Consider the following 27,425-nt stretch of genomic DNA (forward strand, 5'->3'; position numbering starts at 1 on the left):
CTCCTGAGCATCAGCCTGGCTCTCGGAGAGGCTCTGAGCTCCTTGCGGCTTCGCGTCCTCAAGGGAAAGGTCTGGCCGCCACGCCCCCGCCACTGCTGTCTCCGTCTGGAAAAGCTGAGAGAACCCGGCCCGGCCCTGAACCCTTTGTTGCTGCTGCTACTGCTGCTAAGTCGCTTCAGTCGTGTCCGACTCTGTGCGACCCCACAGACGGCAGCCCACCAGGCTCCCCGGTCCCTGGGATTCTCCAGGCAAGAGAACACTGCAGTGGGTTGCCATTTCTTTCTCCAATTGTAGTGGAGGATAAAAACAGTGGCCTCAGGAACTAGTAGCTCCCGAAAGGACCAAACCCGAGGCTCACCCCACCTGGTGTGTGTCACTCCCACTTACCCATTAATGTGGCACTAGCCGGCGCCCTGACTTCCCAGTCCCCGGCTGTGGTGGCTGCTGCGGTAACTGTGGGGTCAGCACTCCGCCCCTAGCGATGAGTACAGAGACCAGGCTCACAACTCAAGATGGCGGCCTCCTGCGCCCCTTACTCTAGACCCCTAAGTCTGGGCTCCCAGAAGCCCTTGCACGCGGCAGCGGCGGCGGTGGCGGCAGCGGCGGCAGCGAAGCTGCAGCACCGACAGGCAGAGGGGCGGAGAGAAGCGGACGCCCCAGCCCCACCCACTCATGGAGGATCCGGCGACTTCTGGACTCTGGGATTTTAACTCTGTGCGTTGCTGTGGCAGAAGTGTGTCCTACTGCCCTGCCAGCAGTAGCGCTCCCTGCCAATTCTGTCATTCACCCGTTCGTTCTTTTGTTCATCCATACATCCAAGCTTCCATCCATTCATTTATTCATTTTACAACGTAGTATTGACGGAGGGACTAATCTGTGCCAGACTTGATTTGATGTTGGAGGTACAATAGTGTACACAACGGATAAAAATCCTGACCTCGTGGAGCTTCATTTTCTTCAACTTCATTCACTTCTTCCTATCTTCTCTGCTCATTTGTTTCAACCTTTCAGTTGAAAAATTTTGGATGCCGTAACATCTGTGGATTTTTTTTTTTTTTTGCAAAATAGTAGCCACTGATGTATGAAATAAATAACTCCAAGTAAAGTATTCTTAATTTATTATAACACACATATAGCCTTGTTCAACACATGATTCAACCTTGGGGTTGAACAAGCAGTATTGAAAACAGATTGTTTATGTAGTGCAAGGCACAGAATATGCAAGATAATTAGCACATGATTCCTTCCCCAAAGAAGCTCCTGTTTTCCATCTCTTGTTCTTTTTTGTTCTCTTTTCTGAGAAAGTTTTTGGGTTACCTTACAGCTCTCTATTGATACGATTTTTTAAATTCTGATATTGTATTTTTTAAGTACCAAGAGCTGTTTCATATTTTTAATCAGGGGTCAAAATAGCGTTATCTTGAAACCTTGAGGCAAAAACAGGTCTTTGCCACCCTCCATAGTTCGCGGAGTTTGGCACGCTGTAGCATTATAAGCCCTTGATTGATGGTGTAATAGAGTGCTACTCAGTCAGGCCCTAGACAGTGGGTATTGTGGATTCGCGTAATGCCTTAGGACCCAACCTGGGAATTCATTTATAGAGACCTCTGAGTCTAGTGTCTCCTCTTAAATTAGGCGTTGGAACCTTGACGGGAAAACGACTACGACTCCCACAATGCACTACGACCCAGATTAGCGTGCAGAGGTTCATGCTGGGATTCCTTCTCTTCCGGGGAAGAGAGGAAAAGCTTTTTAGAATTTGCGTCTGTGGGTTGAGGCTTTTCAGAGTCGCCGGTTCTCTTCTCGGTTAACCGTGAGTCTCTGGGTAAAAATAAGGGCCTACCTCAGATTTTCAGGCCGGGAAAGGTAATCGACACCGGGCAGCACTCCTTTGCCCGCGAGCCAGACGACATCTGCTGCGGGATCCGAAGAGGAAGCCAAGCATAGGAAAGTGTGACAGCGGCCGGCTCTGCAGGCCGGTAGGAACTGACCGTCCCAGCCCCGGATCCCTAGGCCCAACGCTTTGACCCAGTTAGTATCGGGACTGGTTTCACGTCCTGGCCTTGGGACGTTGGCATGGACCTTTGGGCAGGCTCCGGCACCTTTCGCCGACCTCCACACATCTGTCATCCACTTGTTCTGATCTAAGTGTTGGGGAGCTCAAGCACACTCTTCTGGGTCCTGGCCCGGGAAAAGAAGAAACTTCTCTGGGTGTCACGTTCTTTGCACTGATGGTTTGGGAGAATTTACATCAAAATCAGAGACTGTTTTCACTTGTCTGAGGAAAAGGGGTGGGGGGGAGGAGAGACAAAGTTGGGCGATCTTATGAAACTAAATTTACTTAAATGGTGGGGATAGTTTCCTTATTTTCACTTTGTTTGTTTTAAAACAATTCCTAGCTGAAAGATAGTCTAGATAGTAGAAAGGTTATGACTGTGCTTGCTTTTAAAAAACATCTTAGCAAAATTTGTGTCATAGCCAGAACTTTGTAAAACCCAGAAGTGACTGCTGGTTCAGTACAGCTCATTTTGTAGGCCGAACCTCAGAAAGGTGAGGTGTCTCATCTAAAATTATGAAACCTGAGATTATAACCCAGTTCTCTTGGCTCTGGAATCGGTGCTCTTTTAAACTGCGTTTGCTGCTGCTGCTGCTAAGTCGCTTCAGTCGTGTCCTACTCTGTGTGACCCCATAGACGGCAGCCCAACAGGCTCCCCCGTCCCTGGGATTCTCCAGGCAAGAACACTGCAGTGGGTTGCCATTTCCTTCTTCAATGCATGAAAGTGAAAAGTGAAAGTGAAGTCGCTCAGTCGTGTCGGACTCTTAGCGACCCCATGGACCGCAGCCTACCAGGCTCCTCCGTCCATGGGATTTTCCAGGCAAGAGTACTGGAGTGGGGTGCCATTGCCTTCTCCGAAACTGTGTTTACTGTGCTTTTTTTATATTTTGGGTGGAGAGTGCAGCTCTGGAGCCTGACTGGGTTAGCATTTTGGCTAATCATTTTCTGGTGCTGGTGACTATGAGCCAGTTTCCTTCATTTAGAATGATCGTGTGTGCCCAGTCAATTCAGTCCTTACAACCTCATGAACTATAGCCTGACAGGCTCCTCTGTACATGGGATTTTCATGGCAAGAATACTGGAGTGGGTTGCTGTCCCCTCCTCTAGGGGATCTTTCCAACCCAGGGATCCAACATTGCAGGTTGGATCCTGCATTGCAGGTAAATTCTTACTGCTGAGCTATTAGTGAAGCCCAGAATGATAGTAATGGTGCTTAAATTAGTTTGACATGTAAAACTCTTCAACTGTTAACTGCTATTATGAAATTTATTTGTGCAACTCATTGTTAATAACTTTAAAATTTTTGTATTTAGATATATTGGTTGATAAGGTTTCTTCTCTTTGTTTTCTCTTACTTGGCTTATTTTACCTGGGCGAGTTTATATACATTATTTTTTCTTCACCTCAGTCCAGACACACTTTGAAATTTTTGAAAAATTTTTTATTTCAATTTGCTGTATCATTGCCTTTGTTTAGGGATTCCTTGGTGGCTCAGACAGTAAAGAGTCTGAGCCAGGGCTCCATCCCTGGGTCAGGAAGATCCCTTGGAGAAGGAAATAAGAACTCACTCCAGTATTCTTGCCTTGAAAACCCCATGCATGGAAGAGCCTGATGGACTACAGGCCATAAAAGTCAGACACGACTGAGCAACTTCACTTGTGCTTTGCCTTTGTTTTATCCAAACCATAAACTTGAAATACAGTAGTGAAGTTTTGGTTGAGATTTATAAATAGTATATTTGAGGAACAGTAAGGACATTGAAAATTTCTTCATCTAAATAATCTAGTTATAAATAACAAATATAGTTGTTCCAAATCCTTTTATAAAATGTATTTTCTTTTTCTTCAGCTCTTACTTTCTAACATAAATAACATTGTATTCTTTTCTAGTTACCGGCTCTACCATGCTATCTTGTGATATTTGTGGTGAAACAGTATCCTCAGAACCAGACATGAAGGCTCACCTCCTAATTGTTCACATGGAAAATGAAGTTATATGTCCATTTTGCAAGTTGTCAGGTGTGAATTATGATGAAATGTGTTTTCATATTGAAACTGCTCATTTTGAGCAAAATGAACTAGAAAGAAACTTTGAGAGGATTAATACAGTACAGTATGGAATTTCCGATAACAGGAAGGACAGCAGCCTACAGTGCAGAGCAGACATTAATTCAAGTGTTCATTCAGCTTGTGCATCTAATCAGCCGAAGATTTCAGCTCAAAGCCTGCCTAAGGATGGTACTTTAAAACATAAAGACTTTTATTCAGAGAACTTAACTGAATCTAGAAAATTCCTGAAAAGTACAGAAAAACAGTCTGACCGAACCAAAATTAAAGAATCAATTTATGAAACAATGTACAGTCCTCCTGAATGTCCATTCTGTGGAAAAATAGAAGATAATAGTCAAGATATGGAAACTCATGTGAAAACAAAGCATGCTGATCTTTTAGACACTCCGTTAGAAGGTAAAGTATTCATTTTATATAATAAGTAGCATGAATCTCAATTTAATATGTAGTATCCCAAAAGTTGGTTTGTAAATAAGATCACTACAAACGTGTTTTTAATTTAAGTTTATAGCATTGCTCATTTGCCATTATTATAATATGAAACTACTATAATGGAAAAGAGTTTTGATGCAAACAGTAAATGTTTCATCTACTTCAAAAGTAGCTGTAGAAACTTTCTGAGGAGAAGTAGACTCACAATCTAGTTTCCAGAGGAAGAAAGTGAAAATGAAAGTGTTAGTTGCTCAGTCCTGTCTGACTCTTTGTGATCCCATGGACTGTAGCCTACAAGGTTCTTCTGTCCATGAAATTCTCCAGGCAAGAACACTGGAGTGGGTTACCATTTCCTTCTCCAGGGGATCTTTCCAACTGAGGGATGGAACCTGGGTCTCTTGCATTGCAGGCAGATTCTTTACTATCTAAGCCACAGGGAAGACCAGTTTCCAGAGGGTATTCTTTTATTTACCACCAGGCCAGTGGCATCTGGATTGTCTGGGATTCTGATTTTCTGTTAACTGAGTTCTACTTTGATTCGTTTTTGATCAGAGAGCAAACTTTATGATTTAAGTTCCTTTGAATTTGTTGAAGTTATTGAAATTTGTTTCATGGCCTAAGATATGGGATATGGTCTGTCTTAGCACATGTTCACATGTTCCATAGACATTTGAGGAAAAAAATGTATATTCTGCTGTTGTTGCATCAAATGTTCTATATTTGTCTATATTTGTGTGTTGTTTGTGTTCAGATCTTCCATGTCCTTACTAATTTCCTGTCCAGCAATGCTACCAGTTTTTGGAAGGAGGTTAAAGTTCCCAATTATGATCTATATATATCTATATATCCCAGTATATTTGTCTGTTTTTCCTTTAGGCTATATCAGACTTGTTTCATGTATTGTGAGGCTCTGTTGTTTGTGCATACACATTTAGAATCATATGTCTCTTTGATACTGTTGAGTTTTAAGAATAATTTATATATTGTGGATACAAGTCCTTCATTGGATTTTGCAAATATTTCACAGATATTTTCTCCCAGTCTGAAACTTGTCTTTTCATTCTCTTAACAGTGTCTTTCACAGATCAGAAGTTTTTACTTTTAATGAAGTTTGTCTTATTTGATTTCTTTTTTCATGGGTTGGTGTTTTTTCATGTTTTGGTGTTGTATCAAAACTCTGGCAAACCCAAGGTCACCTGTCCCATGTTATCGTCTAGAAGTTTTGAATTTTACATTTAAGTCTGATTCATTTGAATAATTTTTATGAAAGGTTAAGGAGAGAAACCTATATTCAGGTCAGGAAGCAACAGTTAGAACTGGACATGGAACAACAGACTGGTTCCAAATAGGAAAAGAAGTACGTCAAGGCTGTATATTGTCATGCTGCTTATTTAACTTATACGCAAAGTACATCATGAGAAACGCTGGGCTGGAAGAAGCACAAGCTGGAATCAAGATTGCCGGGAGAAATATCAATAACCTTAGATATGCAGATGACACCACCCTTATGGCAGAAAGTGAAGAGAAACTACAAAGCCTCTTGATGGAAGTGAAGGAGGAGAGTGAAAAAGTTGGCTTAAAGCTCAACGTTCAGAAAACGAAGATCATGGCATCCGGTCCCATCACTTCATGGGAAATAGATGGGGAAACAGTGGAAACAGTGTCAGACTTTATTTTTTTTTAGGCTCCAAAATCACTGCAGATGGTGATTGCAGCCATGAAATTAAAAGATGCTTACTCCTTGGAAGGAAAGTTATGACCAACCTAGATAGTATATTCAAAAGCAGAGACATTACCTTGCCAACAAAGGTCTGTCTAGTCAAGGCTATTGTTTTTCCAGTGGTTATATATGGATGTGAGAGTTGGACTGTGAAGAAGGCTGAGCGCCGAAGAATTGATGCTTTTGAACTGTGGTGTTGGAGAAGACTCTTGAGAGTCCCTTGGACTGCAAGGAGATCCAACCAGTCCATCCTAAAGGAGATCAGTCCTGGGTGTTCATTGGAAGAACTGATGCTGAAGCTGAAACTCCAGTACTTTGGCCACCTCATGCGAAGAGTTGACTCATTGGAAAAGACTCTGATGCTGCGAGGGATTGGGGGCAGGAGGAGAAGGGGATGACAGAGGATGAGATGGCTGGATGGCATCACCAACTCGATGGAAATGAGTTTGAGTGAACTCCAGGAGTTGATGATGGACTGGGAAGTCTGGCGTGCTGTGATTCATGGGTCACAAAGAGTCGGACACGACTGAGCGACTGAACTGAACTGAAGGAGAGGGCATATATTCATTTTTTGAATTTTAATAAATGCTATTTTTTAGGAAAGTTTCAGGTTCACAGTAAGATTCAGTAGAAAGTACAGGGAGTACCCAAGTACCCTCTGTCCATACGGACATGCTCCTAAACTCCTCCAGCATTCAACAACCCATACCAAGTGATACATTTGTCAAAGTCAGCGAATCTACATTGATGTCAATATCACCCAAAGTCCATGTTTATATTAGGGTTCACTCTTGGTGATGTACACAGGTTTTGACAAATGTATAATGACACGAACCCACCATTTAGTATTTAGTATCATACAGAATAGCTTCACTGCCCTGAAAATCCCCTGTGCTCCACCTGTTCATCCTCCCTTTCTGTGGCCACTGGCTACCATTGATCTTTTTATACTGTCTCCATGTTTTTGCATTTCTTAGAATGTTGTATAATTGGAATCATATGCCATGTAGCTTTTTCATATTGGTTTATTTCACTTAGCAATGTGCATTTAAGATTCCTCCATGTCTTTTTATGGCTTCATAGCTTTTTTTTTTACATTGAATAATATTCTTCTGGATGTTTCACAGTTTATCTGTTCACCTACTGAAGGTCCCTTTGGTTGCTTCCAAGTTTTGGCAATTACGAATAAAGCTGCTATAAACTGTACTGGCTTTTGTGTGGACAGAAGTTTTCAATTCATTTTGGTGAACACAAGGGAATTCGTGATTTTGGATCATGTAGTAATAGTATGTTTGGTTTTATAAGAAATTGCCAGACTTTTTCAAAGGGATTGGACCATTTTGCATTCCCACCAGCAGTGAATGAGAGTTCCTGTTGCTCAAGTCTTTGCCAGCATTTGGTGTTGTCTATGATTTTGTTGTTGTTGTTCAGTCACTAAGTCACTCCAACTCTTTGTGACCCCCATGAACTGTAGCACACCAGGCTTCCCTGTCCTTCGATATATCCCTGAGTTTGCTCAAACTCCTGTCCATTGAGTCAGTGATGCCATCCAACCATCTCATTCTCAAAGTATTGGAGCTTCAGCTTCAGCATCAGTCCTTCCAATGTATGTTCAGGGTTGATTTCCTTTAGGATTAACTGATTTGATCTCTTTGCTGTCCAAGGGACCCTCAGAAGTCTTCTCCAGCACCACAGTTTAAAAGCATCAATTCTTCAGCACTCAGCCTTCTTTACGGTCCAACTCTCACATCCATACATGACTAAGAAAAACCAGAGTTTTGATCATACAGATTTTGACTATCCAGATTTTGGTCATTCTAATATATATGTAGTGTTGTTTTATTTTAATTTGTAATTTTCTAATAACATCTGTACCCAGTATCAGCTAGGTCTTGGTCTTATAGAAGTACCATTTCTCTCTTGGGCAAGTTGTACCTGTCTGTCTGCAGTGCTGGTTAATGGATGCAGCTCTTTGATCTTATGCTGCAAACTAGGGCATTTGATCCATGTCCAGCTTTATGCTAAATGCTTGAATTCTGCACATCACTACTTAGTTTGGAGGGTACTGAGAATCCAGCCCCCAAAATCCATATCTAGACTGACCACTATTTACCATTTGATTTTCCTTTCTCCTTTTCTTATTTTGACTACAGAGCTGAATATTTATTATTAATATTTCCTTTCACTGTAGTGATAAGAGGTTTGTGCTCAGTCTTTCATCTAGAAGTAGAAAATTGCTTTAAATCCAACTACAAAGAGTTTTTACTTAATATAGTTAGTGAGTAGTAGACAGTCTTTGACTTGATGTGAAAAATCTAAAGATTTTAAAAATAAAACCAACTAAATTATATCTCTAATACAGACTGTAATCAACTACTCTATGACTGCCCTATGTGTGGGCTCGTCTGTACAAACTACCATATTCTGCAGGAACATGTTGACTTGCATTTGGAAGAAAGCAGCTTTGGACAAGGTATGACTATATGTTTAAAGATAAGGATGTTATGATTTAATTTCTACTTCTAGACACTTATCTACTTTTTAGATTAGTGTTATAGAGGGGAAGAAAACACACTGGTTAAAAATAAATCTGTCCCTTAAAAAAATTTTAATACAGCTTCAACTTGTCAAAGATTTTTCACAGAAAAGATGTAAAGGATTAACTGGTGTGACCAACAATTGAATTAGGGGTGTGCATCCAGGGTTTTGACCCAGAACATCAGAAGATAATGAAATATTGTACCATTTTTAAAATCTTTTTGATTTAAAAGTTGAGGCCATTCTTTCAGCAGCTGGAAGTAATTGAATTTAACATCTTAACAGTAAAAATTGTTTATGAACTCAGAAGCTGCCATATGGCACATGTAATTTTAAAAAGAATGTGAAGTATGTGACTTCAAAGTTTTTCAAGTACATTTTCAACTACTCTTCTAGCTTCTTTATTACCACTGACTAGTTTTATAAGAGATTCTAAAGTTTTCTTCTGTTTCCCTATCTTTTTTGCTAGTGGCATTGATTAAGTAATCATGATGGTGTCTTAGAAGTGGAAAGATCCTATTTGAGTTTCACAATTCCATTGAAACAAAATATAAAGTAGACAAAAAGAGAAACCAATTGTGTTCTACTGGATATCAGTTTCTTAAGGTACATAGATATCTCCTGTTACTGCAGAGGTTTCTAGTATTCATTAGCAGCGATCCTGGTACGGTTAGTGATGTCCATGGACAGCATTACCTGATCACTCAGCCTAATACCAAGATGAGAATTGCTGCAGTAAAGATGGGACAGTTCTTTACTGTGTTGGTTCTTTACTAATTACTGTGGAAGAATAACTCTGAAGTTGAGTTTCTGATAATTCTTTGTTTATGATAAGCTTTGTATGCTGCTGCTGCTACTGAGTCACTTCAGTCCTGTCCAACTCTGTGTGACCCTATGGACTGCAACCCACCAGGCTCCTCTGTCCGTGGTATTCTCTAGGCAAGGGTACTGGAGTGGGTTGCCATGCCCTCCTCCAGGGGATCTGCCCAACTCCAGGATCTAACCCGGGTCTCAGGCAGATTCTTTACCACTGAGCCACCAGGGAGACCCAAGCTTTGTTTGGGTACATGAGTTATTCTGTAACCTCCATAGGCTTACACATAGGCTATGTGTACTCCATAGGCTGGAGTCTGAGGTGAGTCTGAGTGAATCACTGTAGATAGCCTTATAAGTATGCTAAAAATCAGTTTTGGATTGTGTATTTCCACCAGTAAAAGTGGGGACCAATTAGGAAGAGGTATCAGAGGCTGAGAGATTTGAAGGAAAAGAAAGAATATTTAGATACATAATTAAACCATCAAATTGGGAGGTCAAGGAGATGCTAGCCAGAGAGCACTGAATAATGGATGTGTAGCACACTGGATAGAGAGCAAAATGGGCAAGTTATACTCTTTGCTTGAGGTCAGACATTAGGTTGTGATCTAATAGCTGTACTTTGCTCACTTGTTTTTTTATTCCTTAATTATTTCCACCATACCCACCGCAACCAAGTATTTCTCTTAAAAACCAATCTGCCTTATATGTATTAATGAGGGGCACCACTCCAGGGTGCTACTTAATTTCTCTTAAGTTCTGATTTCTTCAATGGATAATAATACTTAACTTCCTAACTGTTATGAAGATCCAAATGAGATAATTAATGATAATTAATGAGAAGTGTTTGTCACAGCCTAAACACTCGGTGAATATTAGTGGTTTAAGTGGAGGTTGTACCCTTACAGAGGCAGTTTAAGTTCTGCTGGATTTATACTCAGTGTTTCTATGACATCATAGTCATGAATAAATGGCAAAATAATAGCCTTTACTCCATTTTAAAAATATGTACTAACATATAAGTGAGCCTTGATTTCAGTCTTTTATTCTAAATATTAAAAATATATAATAGGTGTGAATAGAGTCCAGTGTTCTAGAGATCTAGAGTTGGCTCAACAGCTTCAACAAGAAGAAGACAGAAAGAGGAGATCTGAAGAATCAAGACAAGAAATGGAAGAATTTCAGAAGCTGCAGGTACAAAGATTAATAATAATTATATTATTTTGGTTTAGTTAGAGTTCTTATTTTTCAAACATGCTGTTAAGACTTCAGCTTATTATTTTTGTCTTTATTATAATACAAAATATTTTTTACATATATTTTTTATTGTTCATAACAACCACCATTCATAAGTATGCATTTGCATACTGGAGCAAACACTTGTTATAAAGCGGCAGTCCCCAGCTTTTTTGGCACCAGGGACCAAGACAGTGTTTTCATGGGCCTGGAGTGGCAGGGGAATGGTTTCAGGTTGATTCAAGTGCATTACATTTATTATGCTGCTGCTGATCTGACAAGTTTCAGACAGTAATGCAAGTGATGGGGAGCGGCTGTAAATACAGATGAAACTTTCTTCACTCACCTACTATTCATCTCTGGCTGTGCGGCCTGGTTCCTGATAGGTCATGAACTGGTACCAGTCTGTGGCCCTGGAGTTGGGGACCCTGATGTAAAGTATCTTATAGTCTTCCATACTCCATAAAGTTATTTTAGATTTTTTTTTTTTTTTGAACAGCAGAGGAAGAAATGGAAACAAAGAGTGCTTATGTAGCTTAACTTGTTCAGGATTGGGCAGTATTAAATGGTGAAACCTACTTTTAAACTTATGTTAATGGAGAAAACTAAGAAATTGAGACTCAGAATTTTAAATGTTTGCATAAATACTTAAAACAGAAACTTAGAATTAATGTCTCCTGAGTCTTAAATTCTTTTAGTGACTGCAGTTCAGGAATTTAGAAAGAACCATTTTTAATGGAAAATGCTTTTTTATGAAGTTTGAGCCTATTTTAGGTGAATGGTAGTATCTACTGAACTAAACTGGTAGCTTCTTTTATATTTTAACAACTTTTTCTACTCTTTTCAGTCCTAACTTGCTGTAGACTATGTAGTCATTTGCTAATAATGCTCATAGATTTTAAATGTTTTTTCTATGTGCTTATAGGATAATGTGTGAATAAAAAGGATTTATGAATGAATAGGTTTGAAAATGTTCAATTAAACAGGTTTGTGTACCTGATGTCTTCTTAAAGCCTTTAATATACTAATATGCATTGTACATATCATAATCTTCCTGAACTTGTTTGACCTCTAACTTTTTTTCCTCTGATTTCTTGCACATGGCTATTCTTTCTTTAGAATATCTAATTTAGGCTATTTTTCTCATCTGTGGCTCATCTATTTGCATAATTATTTTCCCACCAAGATTCAGAGGAGAAAAAAGTTGACTTTTCCTATATCTTCTCTACCTTATATTATCAATACAAAAGTTTTCAATGTTTAAGGGAGTATACGTTTATTATGTAACTTTGCAGGTTAGTTGTTTAGATCTCAGAAATATTTTTGTAGGGGCTGTTTTAACATATTATTTTAGATTTTCTGTCAGTATGCAAAAATATAGTTCATTTACTGCATAGAGTGAATACCTGAGTGAATTGTGGATTAAGTAGGCCTTTGTAGGCTAGCCTAGGAACCAGGGAAGAAGTACAGGCTCCTTGATAGGTTGTCTTCAAAAAAATCAGCAGAATGGTCAGAACTCATCTGCTTTTCACATTACCATTAGTAGGAAGACTGGATTCTCTACTTTCCCTACTTCAAGGAAAAGAAGTTTCTTGCCGTAATGGTTGTTTGTAGAGAAAGGCTGTTATTAACTCAGGGATTTTTTTGTTGTGTAATTATTTTTCATAAAAATCTGTAAGTTGACTTATATAGAAGTCAATAAACCAGAATGTTTCAAAATATATTTCCAGATATATAAAATAGTGGTAAATTTCTCACCTCATTGATGTAAAGGGACATAAAAATTAAGTCATTTGTTTTTATGTTCAATAGAGACAATATGGTTTAGATAATTCTGGAGGGTACAAACAACAGCAGCTACGAAATATGGAGATAGAAGTAAATAGGGGAAGAATGCATCCATCTGAATTTCACAGAAGAAAAGCTGATATGATGGAATCATTAGCTATTGGTGTTGATGATGGAAAAACAAAAACGTCTGGTGAGTATTTAATCCAAATCATGGTTTTAATATTTCATACATCACTGAAGTAATAGGATTATTTGAATTGTGCTTGATTTTCACAGCCCACAGTTTATATAGTTTTAGGTGAGACCATGTATTCAAATAATTTTTTTGTGTGTTGTTTTAAAACTCCTGATCTTTTATTTTTATAGTAAATGATTCACTTTTATCTTGTATCAATTTACTTGACATTTGAAAATGGACCTTTGAGAATAGTTTTTATTGAGAGCTTACTATTTTCCAGACAATTGCTGTCTAGTAGAATGTAAGTGAGCCACATAAATAATTTTAAATTTCCATTAGTCACATTAGAAAAATAAGACTAGGTGAAATTAATTTTAATATTTTTCCAATATGTCCAAAATATATTTCAATGTGTAATCAGTATTAAAAATTATCAGTGCAGTATTTTGCAATCTTTGTACATTCTTTAAAATGCAATGTGTATTTTAGTTTGCAGAACATCTGAGTTTGGACAAGCCACATTTCAGATGTTCAGATAACCATATGCAAATAGTTTCTGCCATATTGTTCAGTATAGTTTTAGACATTAAGACCTTATATATTGTATCATGTAACTCTCAAAAGAAAAACCTTGTGTATTATATTTTTCTGGATGAGAAAATTGTGACTTAGAGAGATTAAATTACTTTCCTAAGGTAAGGTTGGGCTTCCCAGGTGGCACTAGTGGTAAAGAACCTGCCTTCCAATGCAAGAGACATAAGAGACACAGTTTCAATCCCTGGGTTGGGAAGATCCCCTGGAGAAGGGCATGGCAACCCACTCCAGTATTCTTGCCTGGTAAATCCCATGGACAGAGGAGCCTGGAGGGCTACAGTCCATAACGTTGCAAAGAGTCAGACATGACTGAAGCAAAGTAGCACAAGGTGAGGTTGCATAGCCCATTTGGTATTCACAATCAGATCTGCCTTGTTCCAAAGAATGTATTTTTTCCTGATATTTTCCACATTTTAAAAAAACATATCCGTTCAGTTCAGTTCAGTTCAGTCACTCAGTCGTGTCTGACTCTTTGCGACCCCATGAATCGCAGCACGCCAGGCCTCCCTGTCCATCACCAACTCCTGGAATTCACTCAGACTCATGTCCATCAAGTCAGTGATGCCATCCAGCCATCTCATCCTCTGTCATCCCCTTCTCCTCCTGTCCCCAATCCCTCCCAGCATCAGAGTCTTTTCCAATGAGTCAACTCTTTGTATGAGGTGGCCAAAGTATTGGAGTTTCAGCTTCAGCATCATTCCTTCCAAAGAAATCCCAGGGCTGATCTCCTTTAGGATGGACTGGTTGGATCTCCTTGCAGTCCAAGGGACTCTCAAGAGTCTTCTCCAACACCACAGTTCAAAAGCATCAATTCTTCAGCACTCAGCCTTCTTCACAGTCCAACTCTCACATCCATACATGACCATCTGTTAGTATAGTTAAAAAAGATTATATGGAAACAGCTTTGTTCCTGCTACCCAATTTTTATGAAACTTAATGTTTTCAAGCTGTAAAACCTTTTATATGTATTTTAGACCCCTTGTATACCCCTCTTTGATTTCTAATTTCTCCTCCTCCACAAAGGGAATCATTATCCTGAATTTGGTATTTATCAATCTCATATATGTTTTAGTAATTTTATCTTGTATGTAAGTTTCCATAATAATATATAATCTTTTATATTTTAAACTATGTGTAAGTTGGTATACAATATGTATGCTCTGATTGAATTTGCTTAAATATGTTGACTCTTAAACTGTGCTGCTTTCACTTTGCTGAACAGAATTTGCTTTTATGACTTACATTGTTTCCAGTGTTTTATTCTTAAAAATTATGAACAGATTTCCTCCTCAAAAGTTTCTCTAACATCCAGACTAGAAATACTAGATTAAAGGGCATTTGCATAATTAATTTCATTGAGTATTATGAAATTGTTTTCTAGAATGGTTGTAACCTACATTAGGTCATTGTGTTTTTGACTCACACTTTATTTATATTGTGACTCTTTAAAGTTTTTGCCATTTAATGGTAAGATACACCTCTTAATTGTATTTCTCTGATGTCTCCTGAGTTCGCGTCTTCTGTAAATAACCTAGTCCCTTTTCTCGTCTTTGTTGGATTTTTTGTCTTTTTCTTATTGATTTTTGGCAGTCCATTAAGTATTCAAGATATTAATTATTCATTGATGATATGAAGAGCAGTTTTCTTCTTCAAATCTATAATTTGCCTTGAACCCAGGTCTCCCGCATTGCAGGCAGATTCTTTACCAGCTGAGCCACAAGGGAAGCCTGAGAATACTGTTGGGTAGCCTATCCCTTCTCCAGAAGATCTTTCCAACCCAGGAATTGAACCGGGGTCTCCTGCACTGCAGGCAGATTCTTTATCAGCTGAGCTATCAGGGAAGCCCAAATTTTGTATATGGTGTCTTTAATTAGGCAGAATTTTAAATTTGAATGTAATCAGACTTCTCAATCTTTCCCTTTACTTGTGTCTTTTAAGTGTCTTATTTAAGAAATTCCTGCATCTTTAATATCATAAACATATCCTTTTATATTCTTTAAATATTTATACCCTTAAAATGGATAACCAGCAAGGACCTACTGTATAGCACAGGAAACTCTGTTCAATATTATATAATAATCGTAATGGGAAAAAGAATTTGAAAAAGAACAGAATTATGTATAACTGAATCACTTTGCTGTATACCTGAAACTATCACATTGTTAATGTTAATCAACTATACTCAATATAAAATAAAAAGTTAAAAAATTATATATATACATGGAAAAAGCAAGAGAGTTCCAGAAAAGCATCTATTTCTGCTTTATTGACTATGCCAAAGCCTTTGACTGTGTGGATCACAAGAAACTGTGGAAAATTCTGAAAGAGATGGGAATACCAGACCACCTGATCTGCCTCTTGAGAAATTTGTATGCAGGTCAGGAAGCAACAGTTAGAACTGGACATGGAACAACAGATTGGTTCCAAATAGGAAAAGGAGTTCGTCAAGGCTGTATATTGTCACCCTGTTTATTTAACTTATATGCAGAGTACATCATGAGAAACCCTGGACTGGAGGAAGCACAAGCTGGAATCAAGATTGCCGGGAGAAATATCAATAACCTCAGATATGCAGATGACACCACCCTTATGGCAGAAAGTGAAGAGGAACTAAAAAGCCTCTTGATGAAAGTGAAAGTGGAGAGTGAAAAAGTTGGCTTAAAGCTCAACATTCAGAAAACGAAGATCATGGCATCCGGTCCCATCACTTCATGGGAAATAGATGGGGAAACAGTGGAAACAGTGTCAGACTATTTTTCTGGGCTCCAAAATCACTACAGATGGTGACTGCAGCCATGAAATTAAAAGACGCTTACTCCTTGGAAGGAAAGTTATGACCAACCTAGATAGCATATTGAAAAGTGGAGACATTACTTTGCCAACAAAGGTTCGTCTAGTCAAGGCTATGGTTTTTCCTGTGGTCATGTATGGATGTGAGAGTTGGACTGTAAAGAAGGCTGAGCACCGAAGAATTGATGCTTTTGAACTGTGGTGTTGGAGAAGGCTCTTGAGAGTCCCTTGGACTGCAAGGAGATCCGACCAGTCCATTCTGAAGGAGATCAGCCCTGGGATTTCTTTGGAAGGAATGATGCTAAAGCTGAAACTCCAGCTGAAACAACCTCATTCAAAGAGTTGACTCATTGGAAAAGACTCTGATGCTGGGAGGGATTGGGGGCAGGAGGAGAAGGGGGCGACAGAGGATGAGATGGCTGGATGGCATCACTGACTCGACGGATGTAAGTCTGAGTGAACTCTGGGAGTTGGTGATGGACAGGGAGGCCTGGCATGCTGCGATTCATGGGGTCGCAAAGAGTCAGACACGACTGAACGACTGATCTGATCTGATCTGATGTACATAAAAACAATTCCTTCGTGTAGATCTTGGTATTTTTTTATGCCAACCGGAAGTAGTTATATCACATAAAAATCAACCCTCTGTGATAAACCATAATGAGGTTTTTAAATTGGGAGCAAACTGATTAGAACTGAGCTTGAGAGAGAATGATATCCAGCATAATGTATAATAAAATGGAGAGATAACATTCGTTCAGCAGTGTACTTTTATGTGCTAGGCCCTGTAGATGCAGAAATGAAAAATGCAAACAATTTCAATTCAGCATAAGTAATACGCTAGTATTAGGAACCTTGCATTGTGTAAAACAAGCAGGACAATAACTAAGACTATGTCAGTAAAAAGGTAGAAGATGGAATTGGCAGGATTTACATGTGCCCTTGAAAAAGAGATTGATACTGGAAATGTATGAGACAGACATAGAAAGGTGATACCCTTCTAAACCTTCTATATCTCTTTTCCACTTTAGGAATTATGGAAGCACTTTATAGGTATTATCAGAATGCTGCCACAGATGTGAGACGTGTGTGGCTTTCTGCAGGAGTGGATCACTTTCATTCATCTTTTGGTGATAAAGGTTGGGGTTGTGGTTACAGAAATTTCCAAATGCTGCTTTCATCATTATTGCAAAATGATGCTTATGATGATAGCTTGAAAGGTATGTGAAATACAGACTCTGAATTTACCATCTAATAAATACATATGATGTGGAATGAATTAATATATAATATGCATATTAAAATTGATAGCTTTAATAAAGATGTATTTTAGTGGATATTTGCATTAAAAGTCTTCATTCTGGTTGTAGGAAGAGAAAATGATATAGTAGATGTCAGAAATAACTGTCTTATAAATGTTAGCTTCTTGTAGAATATATGATGTACTGCTTAGTATTATTCAGTACTTTAGTAACTGTCATATTACATGTTTGCTTTGTATAATTTTAGGTATGTCAGTTCCTTGCATTCCAAAAATTCAGTCTATGATTGAAGATGCATGGAAGGAAGGTTTTGATCCACAGGGTGCCTCTCAGCTTAATGACAAGTTACAGGGAACAAAGGCCTGGATTGGAGCATGTGAAATATATACCCTTCTCACCTCCCTGAGGATAAAGTATGTACCTAAAAAGCCAAGTTAATGTTATTGTTATGTCTAGGAAGTTTTTGTTGTTTGTGCTTTTTATCAAAGGGATAGTTTAAAAATAAAATTTAAGTAGCATTAATAAAATTAAAGACTTATAATGAAAACCAACCACACATACCCTGTTTCTTGCTCTTCTCTATTCTCAAGTTTTATTTCTTAGAGACGGCTGTCACTTTCATTGTTTTTAAATAATATGCTTTCATGGCTTTTTCTTGGTTTGTCAGCTTTAGACATTACCTGTTGCATTCTCCTTATATCTCCCACCTGTTTCTCCTCACTTTTTATAATATGGTTAAATCTCCAGTTTTTATTAAGTTAGAGTCATAACTATGTAAATATTATTCACTAATGATTTTATATCTTTCCTGAAAAGCTTTTTAAAGTTTTCCTTAAGAATTGCCTTACCTTTTCCCTTTTACTATTTGACTGCATCATGGTAAAGTTTTTGCAGAAACTCCATTTATGTAATCTGAGGTACTCCTTATTCCTGGAGACGTTTTTCTTGAACCCGATTGTCCTCTTCTCTAGTCTGGATTGTTTGCTTCTAGATCCTTTCCATAGCTCTAATCGTGTTGCAGTTCTTCATTCTGTTGCATTAGATCCTGGATTTTTTTCCTGGCTTCCATGTCTTTCTCATTTTTGGATTATTCTCTTTTACTTGAACACTTCCTTTATTAGCTTCCTAAGAAAGGATGCCTAGTCTTATTACTGAGTGATAGTTTGTGTTGCTATATTATTCTTAACTCAAAATCATTTATGGATTAGATTAAGCTTCCCTGGTGGCTCAGAGGTTAAAGCGTCTGCCTCCAATGCGGGAGACCTGGGTTCGATCCTTGGGTTGGGAAGATCCCCTGGAGAAGGAAATGGCAACCCACTCCAGTATTCTTGCCTGGAGAATCCCATGGACGGAGGAGCCTGGTAGGCCACAGTCCACAGGGTCGCAAAGAGTCAGACATGACTGAGCGACTTCACTTCTTCAAGTTGTTCCTCTACTAGCTTCTAACAATAAGTATTACTTAATGAGAAGGCAAGATGTACCTGGAGAATCCCGTGGACAGAGGGGCCTGGTGGGCTACAGTCCATGGGGTCACAAAGAGTTGGATATGACTGAGGGACTAAGCACATAGTGGTTAAGAGCTTAGACTTTTTGGAGTAAAATTGCCTACAACTGATTCTAGCTCTCTGCTTATTAACTCTATGACTTAACTTGTTCGTACCCTAGTTCCACCATTGAAAAAAGAACACATAAATAGAGACTGCTTCATAGATTTGTAGTGATGATATAGTGCTTAAGACTGTGACTGGCATGCAGTAAGAGCTTAAGGGTTCACTGTTGTTTGATGAATATGATCTCTCCAGTTTTTTTTTTTTTTTTTTCTGGCACTCCTGTTTGTTGGCCCCTGAACTTTTTTGACTTTTTGAGTTCACTGGTCATGTCTTACTTTTTGATCTTTGCTTTTTGTTTTACTATCTGGATTCTCAACTTTATCTCCTCACTACTGTATTGAAATTTTTATTTTAACAATAATGTTTTTTGATTTTAAGGAGTAATTTCATAGCATCATAGCCTTTTATGATTGTAAAATTTTTCTATTCCTTGCATTTTTCTGTTTCCTCCATGTTAAATTAGTTTCATGTCTATTTATTTTAGTCTGTTCATTTAGAAGACTTCCTTCTAACTTTTAAAAATCCTTACTGTTTTTCCTAAAGTGAAGAATGAGGCACTAAAAAAGCTGATTGGCAGTCCTGTAGGGTTTCTGGCGCTTGTAGTTGAGAAAACTTCATTTCTTAGGTGGAAGTTTGCTGTGTGGTTGGGGACTCTCCAATATTAGTATAAGAGACAGCTCTTTTCTCAGAGTCCATTCTTGCCTATAGTTCCTCCACTAGGTGAGGAGTTGATTAGTGATTTGCTCTATTTATTCAACCTTCGAGTTAATCTCTGTTTTCAGCCTCAGTACTATTCTACCCAATACCTGGTGTTCATTAAACTTCTGTCCTCTTTTGGGTTTTAAGAAAGTTGTCTCTATTTCTTTGCATTCACTTTTATGTTTACTCTCTCCTGCTATCCATTTTCCAGAAATGTGTGCCAGTTTCTTGTTGGACCCTATTCTCTTTCTCCATAGGTGTTTAAATCATTTTCTCCTTCAGTATTATGTTGTTGGGCTTTCAAGAGGCATCAGAGATAAATGCTTATGATCATCTTTAATAGAAAGTTTGCCTTAAGCTTCATGACTGTATATTTCCTTTTATGTTTGTTTCCAAGTCATTTTGCCAGTGTTTTACATCATTTCTATATATGAGTTATATTCAGAGATGAAAATACTTCTTGAATTTTAAATAGAAAAATGACTGTGTATATAATAACTTTCTTGAATTATTAAATTCAAAGGACTGTTTTAATGCCCTTTAAATTTTTCTTCTTTTCCTTTTTGCCAGTCTGGTCACACCTTCAGATTGTTTATACTATATCATGTTTTGAGCTTTTAAGTCATTTTTAAGGAAAGGAAAATTTTTGTTTAAAGTACCTGATATATCAAGCTGTTTTCTTGGTACCTGTAATAAGTTAGTTCTTTGTAAAGCCTTTTTATTACTATACCCTCAATTTGTTTACTAGTTATTTAAATGTCTTCCTTTTGCTCTCTGTGAATTTATCCATAGAATACTATGCAAATTCTCAATCTAAACTTGTAGTCAACTGCTAACCCCAGATCACTGTTCTTACTTTTTGATAGCTTTTCCAGAAGTTCATTTCAATATTTAAAGCTCAGGAGTAATCAGCTGAAAGTTATCAACATTAAACTTGGTGAGGCTGAAGATAGCAACCAGTGCAATGTGGGTGTGTCTGGAAACTTTATGGCCAAGAAAGACAAGAATAGGATATCTGTGCTATACTTTAAAGTGAAAATAAAGCTTTTAATTGTTTTTCCTTTCCTTTATACTCAGTCTTTTTAAAATAGTTGTTGAGAAGTGTAAATAATGCTCCTGGTTAAAATAATTTGATTTATTCATGGTTGACTTCCTCTTGAGGAAACAGTACCAGTATGGTCTGTTGCTAAATAGAGGATAGATAGATGTATAGATGGGGGTACACACAGGTTTTCTATGATCTTTACAGGTATTCTTTTCTTGTCTATTATTGAAATTTGAGAGAACTGACAGGAAAAATATTTGGGATATTTTTGATAGCTCCTCATGGCTGCTGAGGAATTAAAAATCAACTTCTAAGTAATCGTCAGGTTTAGAGACTTTAGAATAAAAGTCCCCATGTCTCAGGTTATATGTAGACTCTTTAAAATCAGGTATGATCCTCATTTACTACAAAGGGAGATTTTCTGTGTGAGAAAATTTTTGTAACTTTGATAGCTGTCATCAACCTTAAGTTATTAAAGAATTTCCTCCTAAAATAACAGTTTTCAGATAAATAATAAACTTTTATTTCTTCTTAGGAAAATAATGATGAAATAAAATTAATTTAAAATGTTTGCATTTTATAACTCCATTTATAAAAAAGTTTTTAAAATATTTTCTAAATAATCCATTTTGTAAATTATTTTATAGGTGCCGTATTGTTGACTTTCACAAGTCAACTGGTCCTTTGGGTACACACCCTCGCTTATTTGAGTGGATATTGAGCTACTATGCTTCAGAGAGAGAAGGAAGTCCAAAAGTAGTGTGTACATCTAAACCTCCTATCTATCTTCAGCATCAAGGTTAGTATAATTTATAGATACTGAGTGTAACTTATAAGATGATTTATTTATATAAGACAACTAATTAGCTTTTGCTTTAGAGTATGTTAAGATTCTGATAATGAGAGGAGAGAAGTACACTGACATTACTCTGATTTTTAGAGCTATAGCATCATCATAATACATTGCAGTAATAGATGATATCCTTGATATCTTTGGGGCTACCTGATTCAGGGCTACCTCTGCCTTTATTGTTCATCATTAATTTTTTTCAGGGCTTTTCCTCACTTCAATGAGACCTTCCCTGGCCACCCTTTAAAATTTTTTAACTCATTACTCATCCCTCTCTAGCACTGGCATTTCCTTTCCCTCTTCCCTGCATTACTTTGCTTAACTTTTGTTTACCTCTTGGAACCATGAGTTTTTGTCCCCCAGCAGTTAAATTTCAAATCCTTTTATCTGAGATCACTTAAATAAAAAGGACTATGGGATTAGGAAAAGAAACTAAAATATTTGGCATAGTAGAAGTAGAATATTTTGCCATGAAGCCTTTGGAAAACTAAAATTGAACGAAAGAAAACTGGAGGTTAGGAAGTAGAACTAAAGTTTTGTGTCTGAGAACTGAAAGAACTCAGATAAGCAATATGTCAGAGGGACTGACTGTATTTATATTTGAAACACACATAAAAAGTATATATAAGGTGTCTATATATATGTGTGTATGTGTGTGTATAGTAACTTACACCTGTATGTACCTGCTCAAATAAGTGTCTCTCTCACATTTATATATGTACTCTTTTTTGATATTTCTATAGGTCATAGTCGAACAGTTGTTGGAATTGAAGAGAAAAAAAACCGAACATTGTGTTTACTAGTATTTGATCCTGGGTGTCCTTCTCGAGAAATGCAGAAACTCTTAAAGCAAGACATGGAAGTTAGCAGTCTCAAGCAACTACGGAAGTTTGTGGGGAATTTAAAACATAAGCAATACCAGATAGTGGCAGTAGAAGGTGTGCTTTCTTCAGAGGAGAAAATTGTAAGTATCTAAATATTTTTCATGTGACGCTTGGACAGGTTGAACTTCAAAGTGTAAAATTTTTAAGTTAAAAATCAATGTTATTCCTTTGTAACTCCTAACACCTCATTTTATAATATTAGATTGGCAAAGATATGTTGTTGTTCATTTAATTCCAGAATGGACATCTTTAAATTTAAGATGATACCCAAATATTGTCAAATACTTTGCTGAGAACTTCATAAAAATATTTAATTTTATAATACATAATTTAATTTTGATTATCAGGGAGTAATGAAAATGGCAACAGTATGATAAGAAAGTCTAACTTAATCAAGGAGTTCCAGCTCATATTGGTCTCGGTTGATTAAATGTGATTCTAAAGATTCCTGAGGCTCTATGTTAGGCACTTGGATGTATTGGGTATACTATTGGAGATATAATTATCACACTATTGAGAGAGTTAAGTATTCTGAGGGACATGTTTTTCTTTCAGATTCAAGAACTGTGCATACACATAATACTTACTGGATATATACAATTCCAGAAATTAACTCCAGTGGTGTTGCCTCTTTATCCCTTGCATTTAAGTGATGAGCAGTACATTATAGAAAAATTCCTAAGAAGTGGATCCCCTCCATTTGTATAAACAGAAGCTATATGGTAGCATATCAAGTCTAGAAAATGCACAATTCTCTAATCTTGAAGAAAAAAAGTCCCTCTTAAGTACTCCACATTTGTTTCCCTCTAAAGAGAGAAGGGCATCCCTTATGGCTCAACTGGTAAAGAATCCTCCTGCAATGTGGGAGACCTGGGTTCAATCCCTGGGTCGGGAAGATCCCCTGGAGAAGGGAACACTTACCCACTCCAGTATTCAGGCCTGGAGAATTCCATGGACTATATAGTCTGTGGGGTCACAAAAAGTTGGACAAGACTGAGCAACTTTCACTTTCAAAGGGAGAAGAGACACCGCAGTAGAGAGGAGCATTTATGAAGAATAATAGGATCATGAGGGAAAGGACTAAAGTTGTTTGAAAAGAGAGAGAGCTAGAGTAATCTTTTTAGCCTCACAACTTGGGATATAAAGGCAAGGATTGTTGAAGAAGTTCTTCAATTTAATTATGATAAGTTTCTTTGCAAATGTTTGTGCAAAGAGGTTTCTTTGCAATGACTTAAATACCAAAATTGCATTCCTTTTTTTTAACCCTATCATTTATTTGGCTGAATGAAGTTAGAGGTTAATTTTAACTGTTAGAAAAAGCAAGATGCTTGCTCACCAGTATACAGATAACTTGAGATCATAGATGAGGTTAGATACTAAGATGGAGTTTAGCTGAGTATTTTATTTGGCTGTTATCTTTCTGGTCTTGAAAGTGAGGCATTGGTGGTATTTCTTTGCTCATAGTCTCATCTTTATCTCTCCTTCCCTGTTTTTACTTGTCTCTCTCTCAATTTCAGCCAGATTTTTACTTTTGATTCATTATTCCATAAAAAGGTGATATTTTCTTTTTAATTTTTTGTGTTTTATCTTTATCTCAAATTTTCTTCATTTTTTTTTTCAAATTTGCTTTGCATTTTTACTTGGTATTACTTCTCATTATATTTTTTTAATATAAATTTATTTATTTTAATTGGAGATTAATTACTTTACAATATTGTATTGGTTTTGCCATACATCAACATGAATCCGCCACTGGTGTACATGTATTTCCCATCCTGAACACCGCGCCCCCCCTCCCTGTACCATCCCTCTGGGTCGTCCCAGTGCACCAGCCCCAAGCATCCAGTATCATGCATCGAACCTGGACTGGCAGTTCATTTCACATATGATGTTATACATGTTCCAATGCCATTCTCCCAAATCATCCCACCCTCTCCCTCTCCCACAGAGTCCAAAAGACTGTTCTATACATCTGTGTCTCTTTTGCTGTCTCACATACCGGGTTATCGTTACCATCTTTCTAAATTCCATATATATGCATTAATATACTGTATTGGTGTTTTTCTTTCTGGCTTACTTCACTCTGTACAATCGGCTCCAGTTTCATCCACCTCATTAGAACTGATTCAAATGTATTCTTTTTAATGGCTGAGTAATACTCCATTGTGTATATGTACCACAGCTTTCTTATCCATTCATCTGCTGATGGACATCTAGGTTGCTTCCATGTCCTGGCTATTATAAACAGTGCTGCGATGAACACTGGGGTACACATGTCTCTTTCAGTTCTGGTTTCTTCAGTGTGTATGCCCAGCAGTGGGATTGCTGGATCATAAGGCAGTTCTATTTCCAGTTTTTTAAGGAATCTCCAGACTGTTCTCTATAGTGGCTGTACTAGTTTGCATTCCCACCAAGAGTGTAAGAGGGTTCCCTTTTCTCCACACCCTCTCCAGCATTTATTACTTGTAGACTTTTGGATCGCAGCCATTCTGACTGGTGTGAAATGGTACCTCATTGTAGATTTGATTTGCATTTCTCTGATAATGAGTGATGTTGAGCATCTTTTCATGTGTTTGTTAGCCATCTGTATGTCTTCTTTGGAGAAATGTCTATTTAGTTCTTTGGCCCATTTTTTGATTGGGTCGTTTATTTTTCTGGAATTGAGCTGCAGGAGTTGCTTGTATATTTTTGAGATTAGTTGTTTGTCAGTTGCTTCATTTGCTATTATTTTCTCCCATTCTGAAGGCTGTCTTTTCACCTTGCTTATAGTTCCCTTTGTTGTGCAGAAGCTTTTAAGTTTAATTAGGTACCATTTGTTTATTTTTGCTTTTATTTCCAATATTCTGGGAGGTGGGTCATAGAGGATCCTGCTGTGATGTATGTCGGAGAGTGTTTTGCCTATGTTCTCCTCTAGGAGTTTTATAGTTTCTGGTCTTATGTTTAGATCTTTAATCCATTTTGAGTTTATTTTTGTGTATGGTGTTAGAAAGTGTTCTAATTTCATTCTTTTACAAGTAGTTGACCAGTTTTCCCAGCACCACTTGTTAAAGAGATTGTCTTTTCTCCATTGTATATTCTTGCCTCCTTTGTCAAAGATAAGGTGTCCATAGGTGTGTGGATTTATCTCTGGGCTTTCTATTTTGTTCCATTGATCTATATTTCTGTCTTTGTGCCAGTACCATACTGTCTTGATGACTGTGGCTTTGTAGTAGAGCCTAAAGTCAGGTAGGTTGATTCCTCCAGTTCCATTCTTCTTTCTCAAGATTGCTTTGGCTATTTGAGGGTTTTTTTTGTATTTCCATACAAACTGTGAAGTTATTTGTTCTAGCTCTGTGAAAAATACCGTTGGTAGCTTGTTAGGGATTGCATTGAATCTATAGATTGCTTTGGGTAGTATACTCATTTTCACTATATTGATTCTTCCGATCCATGAACATGGTATATTTCTCCATCTATTGGTGTCCTCTTTGATTTCTTTCACCAGTGTTTTATGGTTTTCTATATATAGGTCTTTAGTTTCTTTAGGTAGATATATTCCTAAGTATTTTATTCTTTTCGTTGCAATGGTGAATGGAATTGTTTCCTTAATTTCTCTATTTTTTCATTGACTTTAAAAATTATTTCCTAATTTCCTAAATTTAAGTTGTACTATTCCTTACAGAATTTTCATTATCTTGAAAAAAATCCAAGATTTTAGCTTTTTTGATATTAGATGATAATGCATATTTTAATTAATTGACTTCTCACTTAACATTTTTAAAATTTCTTTTCAAGGCTAGGAGACAAGCTTCTCAAGTCTTTACAGCTGAGAAGATCCCTTGAAGAAGTCAGCATTTCAGTGATTGTGGAATTTTTCTTTGTTTTCCAAATTCCAGTATTAACCTTAATACAACATATGAATCTGTGAATTTTCTAAATACTCCATTTATATTTTAATTTCTAAAATGTCTAAATTATACCTTTAGTGCTTCATTGTTTAGTAATTATTCCAATAAAATATCTTGTTTGCATTGTGAGTTTTGTATTTCTTGATTTATCCATGTTTCAGAAACTAGTTTTGTGTTATAGTCATATGACTATTTGTTGAGTTCTAACTTGTGTTAGGTATTCTCAGTATTTTGCATGTATTAATTAGTTTGATTTCCAAAATATTTTATATTCTGTGAGACAAATACTGTTATTAGCCCTATGAGGAAGCTGAAACTTTGGAGATTAGTAATTTGCCCAAGAAAGTGGCCCTAATCCAAGATGTGAACCCAGACTGTCTCACCTCCAAGCTCTTACCATTATAGCATTCTGCTTTATTCTGTTATTATATATGTAATGAAATTCCCTCCTCACTAGATAGAAAGAACCTTAATACTTCATAGGCATAGTTCTGAAAAGAGTAATTTGCTTTTGTTAAATATTTGCACTCTTATATAACTGTGAGAGTCATATGTTTAATGTGTCCTGTAAGAAGGAATCTTTCAGTTTCACGTTAGATTTGCCAGTTAAGGTTGAAGCAAGAATCTTATTCTGGCCAGTTTTAAGCAGAAGAGAATTCGTTCAAATTATCAGAAGTTCACAGAATCCACAGGTAACTAGGGAACTATTCTAGAACAAAGGCAACAGTTGAGGCTAGAATATGGCCTAATATTATAGCAAGAGCAATCAAGTTAGGAGTTGAGGTAGAATGTCTGCTTAGTTTTCAGATTCCATAGAGGGCACATCTGATTAGCATGTGACCATCTACCATGGGTCAGAGGCACTTTCTTAAAAAGAAATCTGGGTAGATGAAAAAAGAGATATTAAATTAAAAAGGAGAAGCAGTAAGGGGCTGCTACCCCATTAAAAACAAACAAGAACTTACTTGAAT

General features: G+C 37.3%; 2 protein-coding genes across 3 annotated transcripts in view; one reads left to right on the plus strand and one right to left on the minus strand.

Moving 5' to 3' along the window:
* The window catches only part of KPNA5 (karyopherin subunit alpha 5), a 51,605-nt gene extending 50,607 nt beyond the window's left edge, over positions 1-998 (minus strand). Inside the window, exon 1 of the mRNA XM_005896858.3 lies at positions 388-998. Coding sequence (XP_005896920.2) covers positions 388-391 — 4 coding nt within the window. The 5' untranslated portion in view covers positions 392-998. The remainder of the gene's footprint in view (positions 1-387) is intronic.
* A 741-nt stretch (positions 999-1,739) lies between these two features.
* Positions 1,740-26,583, plus strand: ZUP1 (zinc finger containing ubiquitin peptidase 1). 2 transcript variants are annotated; one of them, XM_005896860.3, is made up of 10 exons: positions 1,740-2,031; positions 3,946-4,521; positions 8,640-8,750; positions 10,701-10,822; positions 12,677-12,845; positions 17,249-17,437; positions 17,727-17,892; positions 21,481-21,632; positions 22,427-22,647; positions 26,342-26,583. In XM_005896860.3, exons 2-10 carry the CDS (start codon positions 3,960-3,962, stop codon positions 26,387-26,389), a joined length of 1,740 nt encoding a protein of 579 aa, XP_005896922.1. In that variant the 5' UTR covers positions 1,740-2,031; positions 3,946-3,959; the 3' UTR covers positions 26,390-26,583. The 2 variants fall into 2 exon arrangements, with proteins under 2 accessions (XP_005896922.1, XP_070232489.1); XM_070376388.1 differs by having other exon boundaries at positions 1,740-1,979.
* The last annotated feature ends 842 nt before the right edge of the window (positions 26,584-27,425 follow it).

Source organism: Bos mutus, chromosome 9, assembly GCF_027580195.1.
Source record: "Bos mutus isolate GX-2022 chromosome 9, NWIPB_WYAK_1.1, whole genome shotgun sequence".
Lineage (NCBI taxonomy): Eukaryota > Metazoa > Chordata > Mammalia > Artiodactyla > Bovidae > Bos > Bos mutus.

Coding starts and splice junctions, on each gene's coding strand:
- ZUP1 (XM_005896860.3), top strand. CDS start 3,960: ATGCTATCTTGTGATATTTGTGGTGAAACAGTATCCTCAGAACCAGAC. Junction 10,823..12,676: donor AAGAATTTCAGAAGCTGCAG/GTACAAAGATTA, acceptor TATGTTCAATAG/AGACAATATGGTTTAGATAA. Junction 21,633..22,426: donor TATCTATCTTCAGCATCAAG/GTTAGTATAATT, acceptor ATATTTCTATAG/GTCATAGTCGAACAGTTGTT.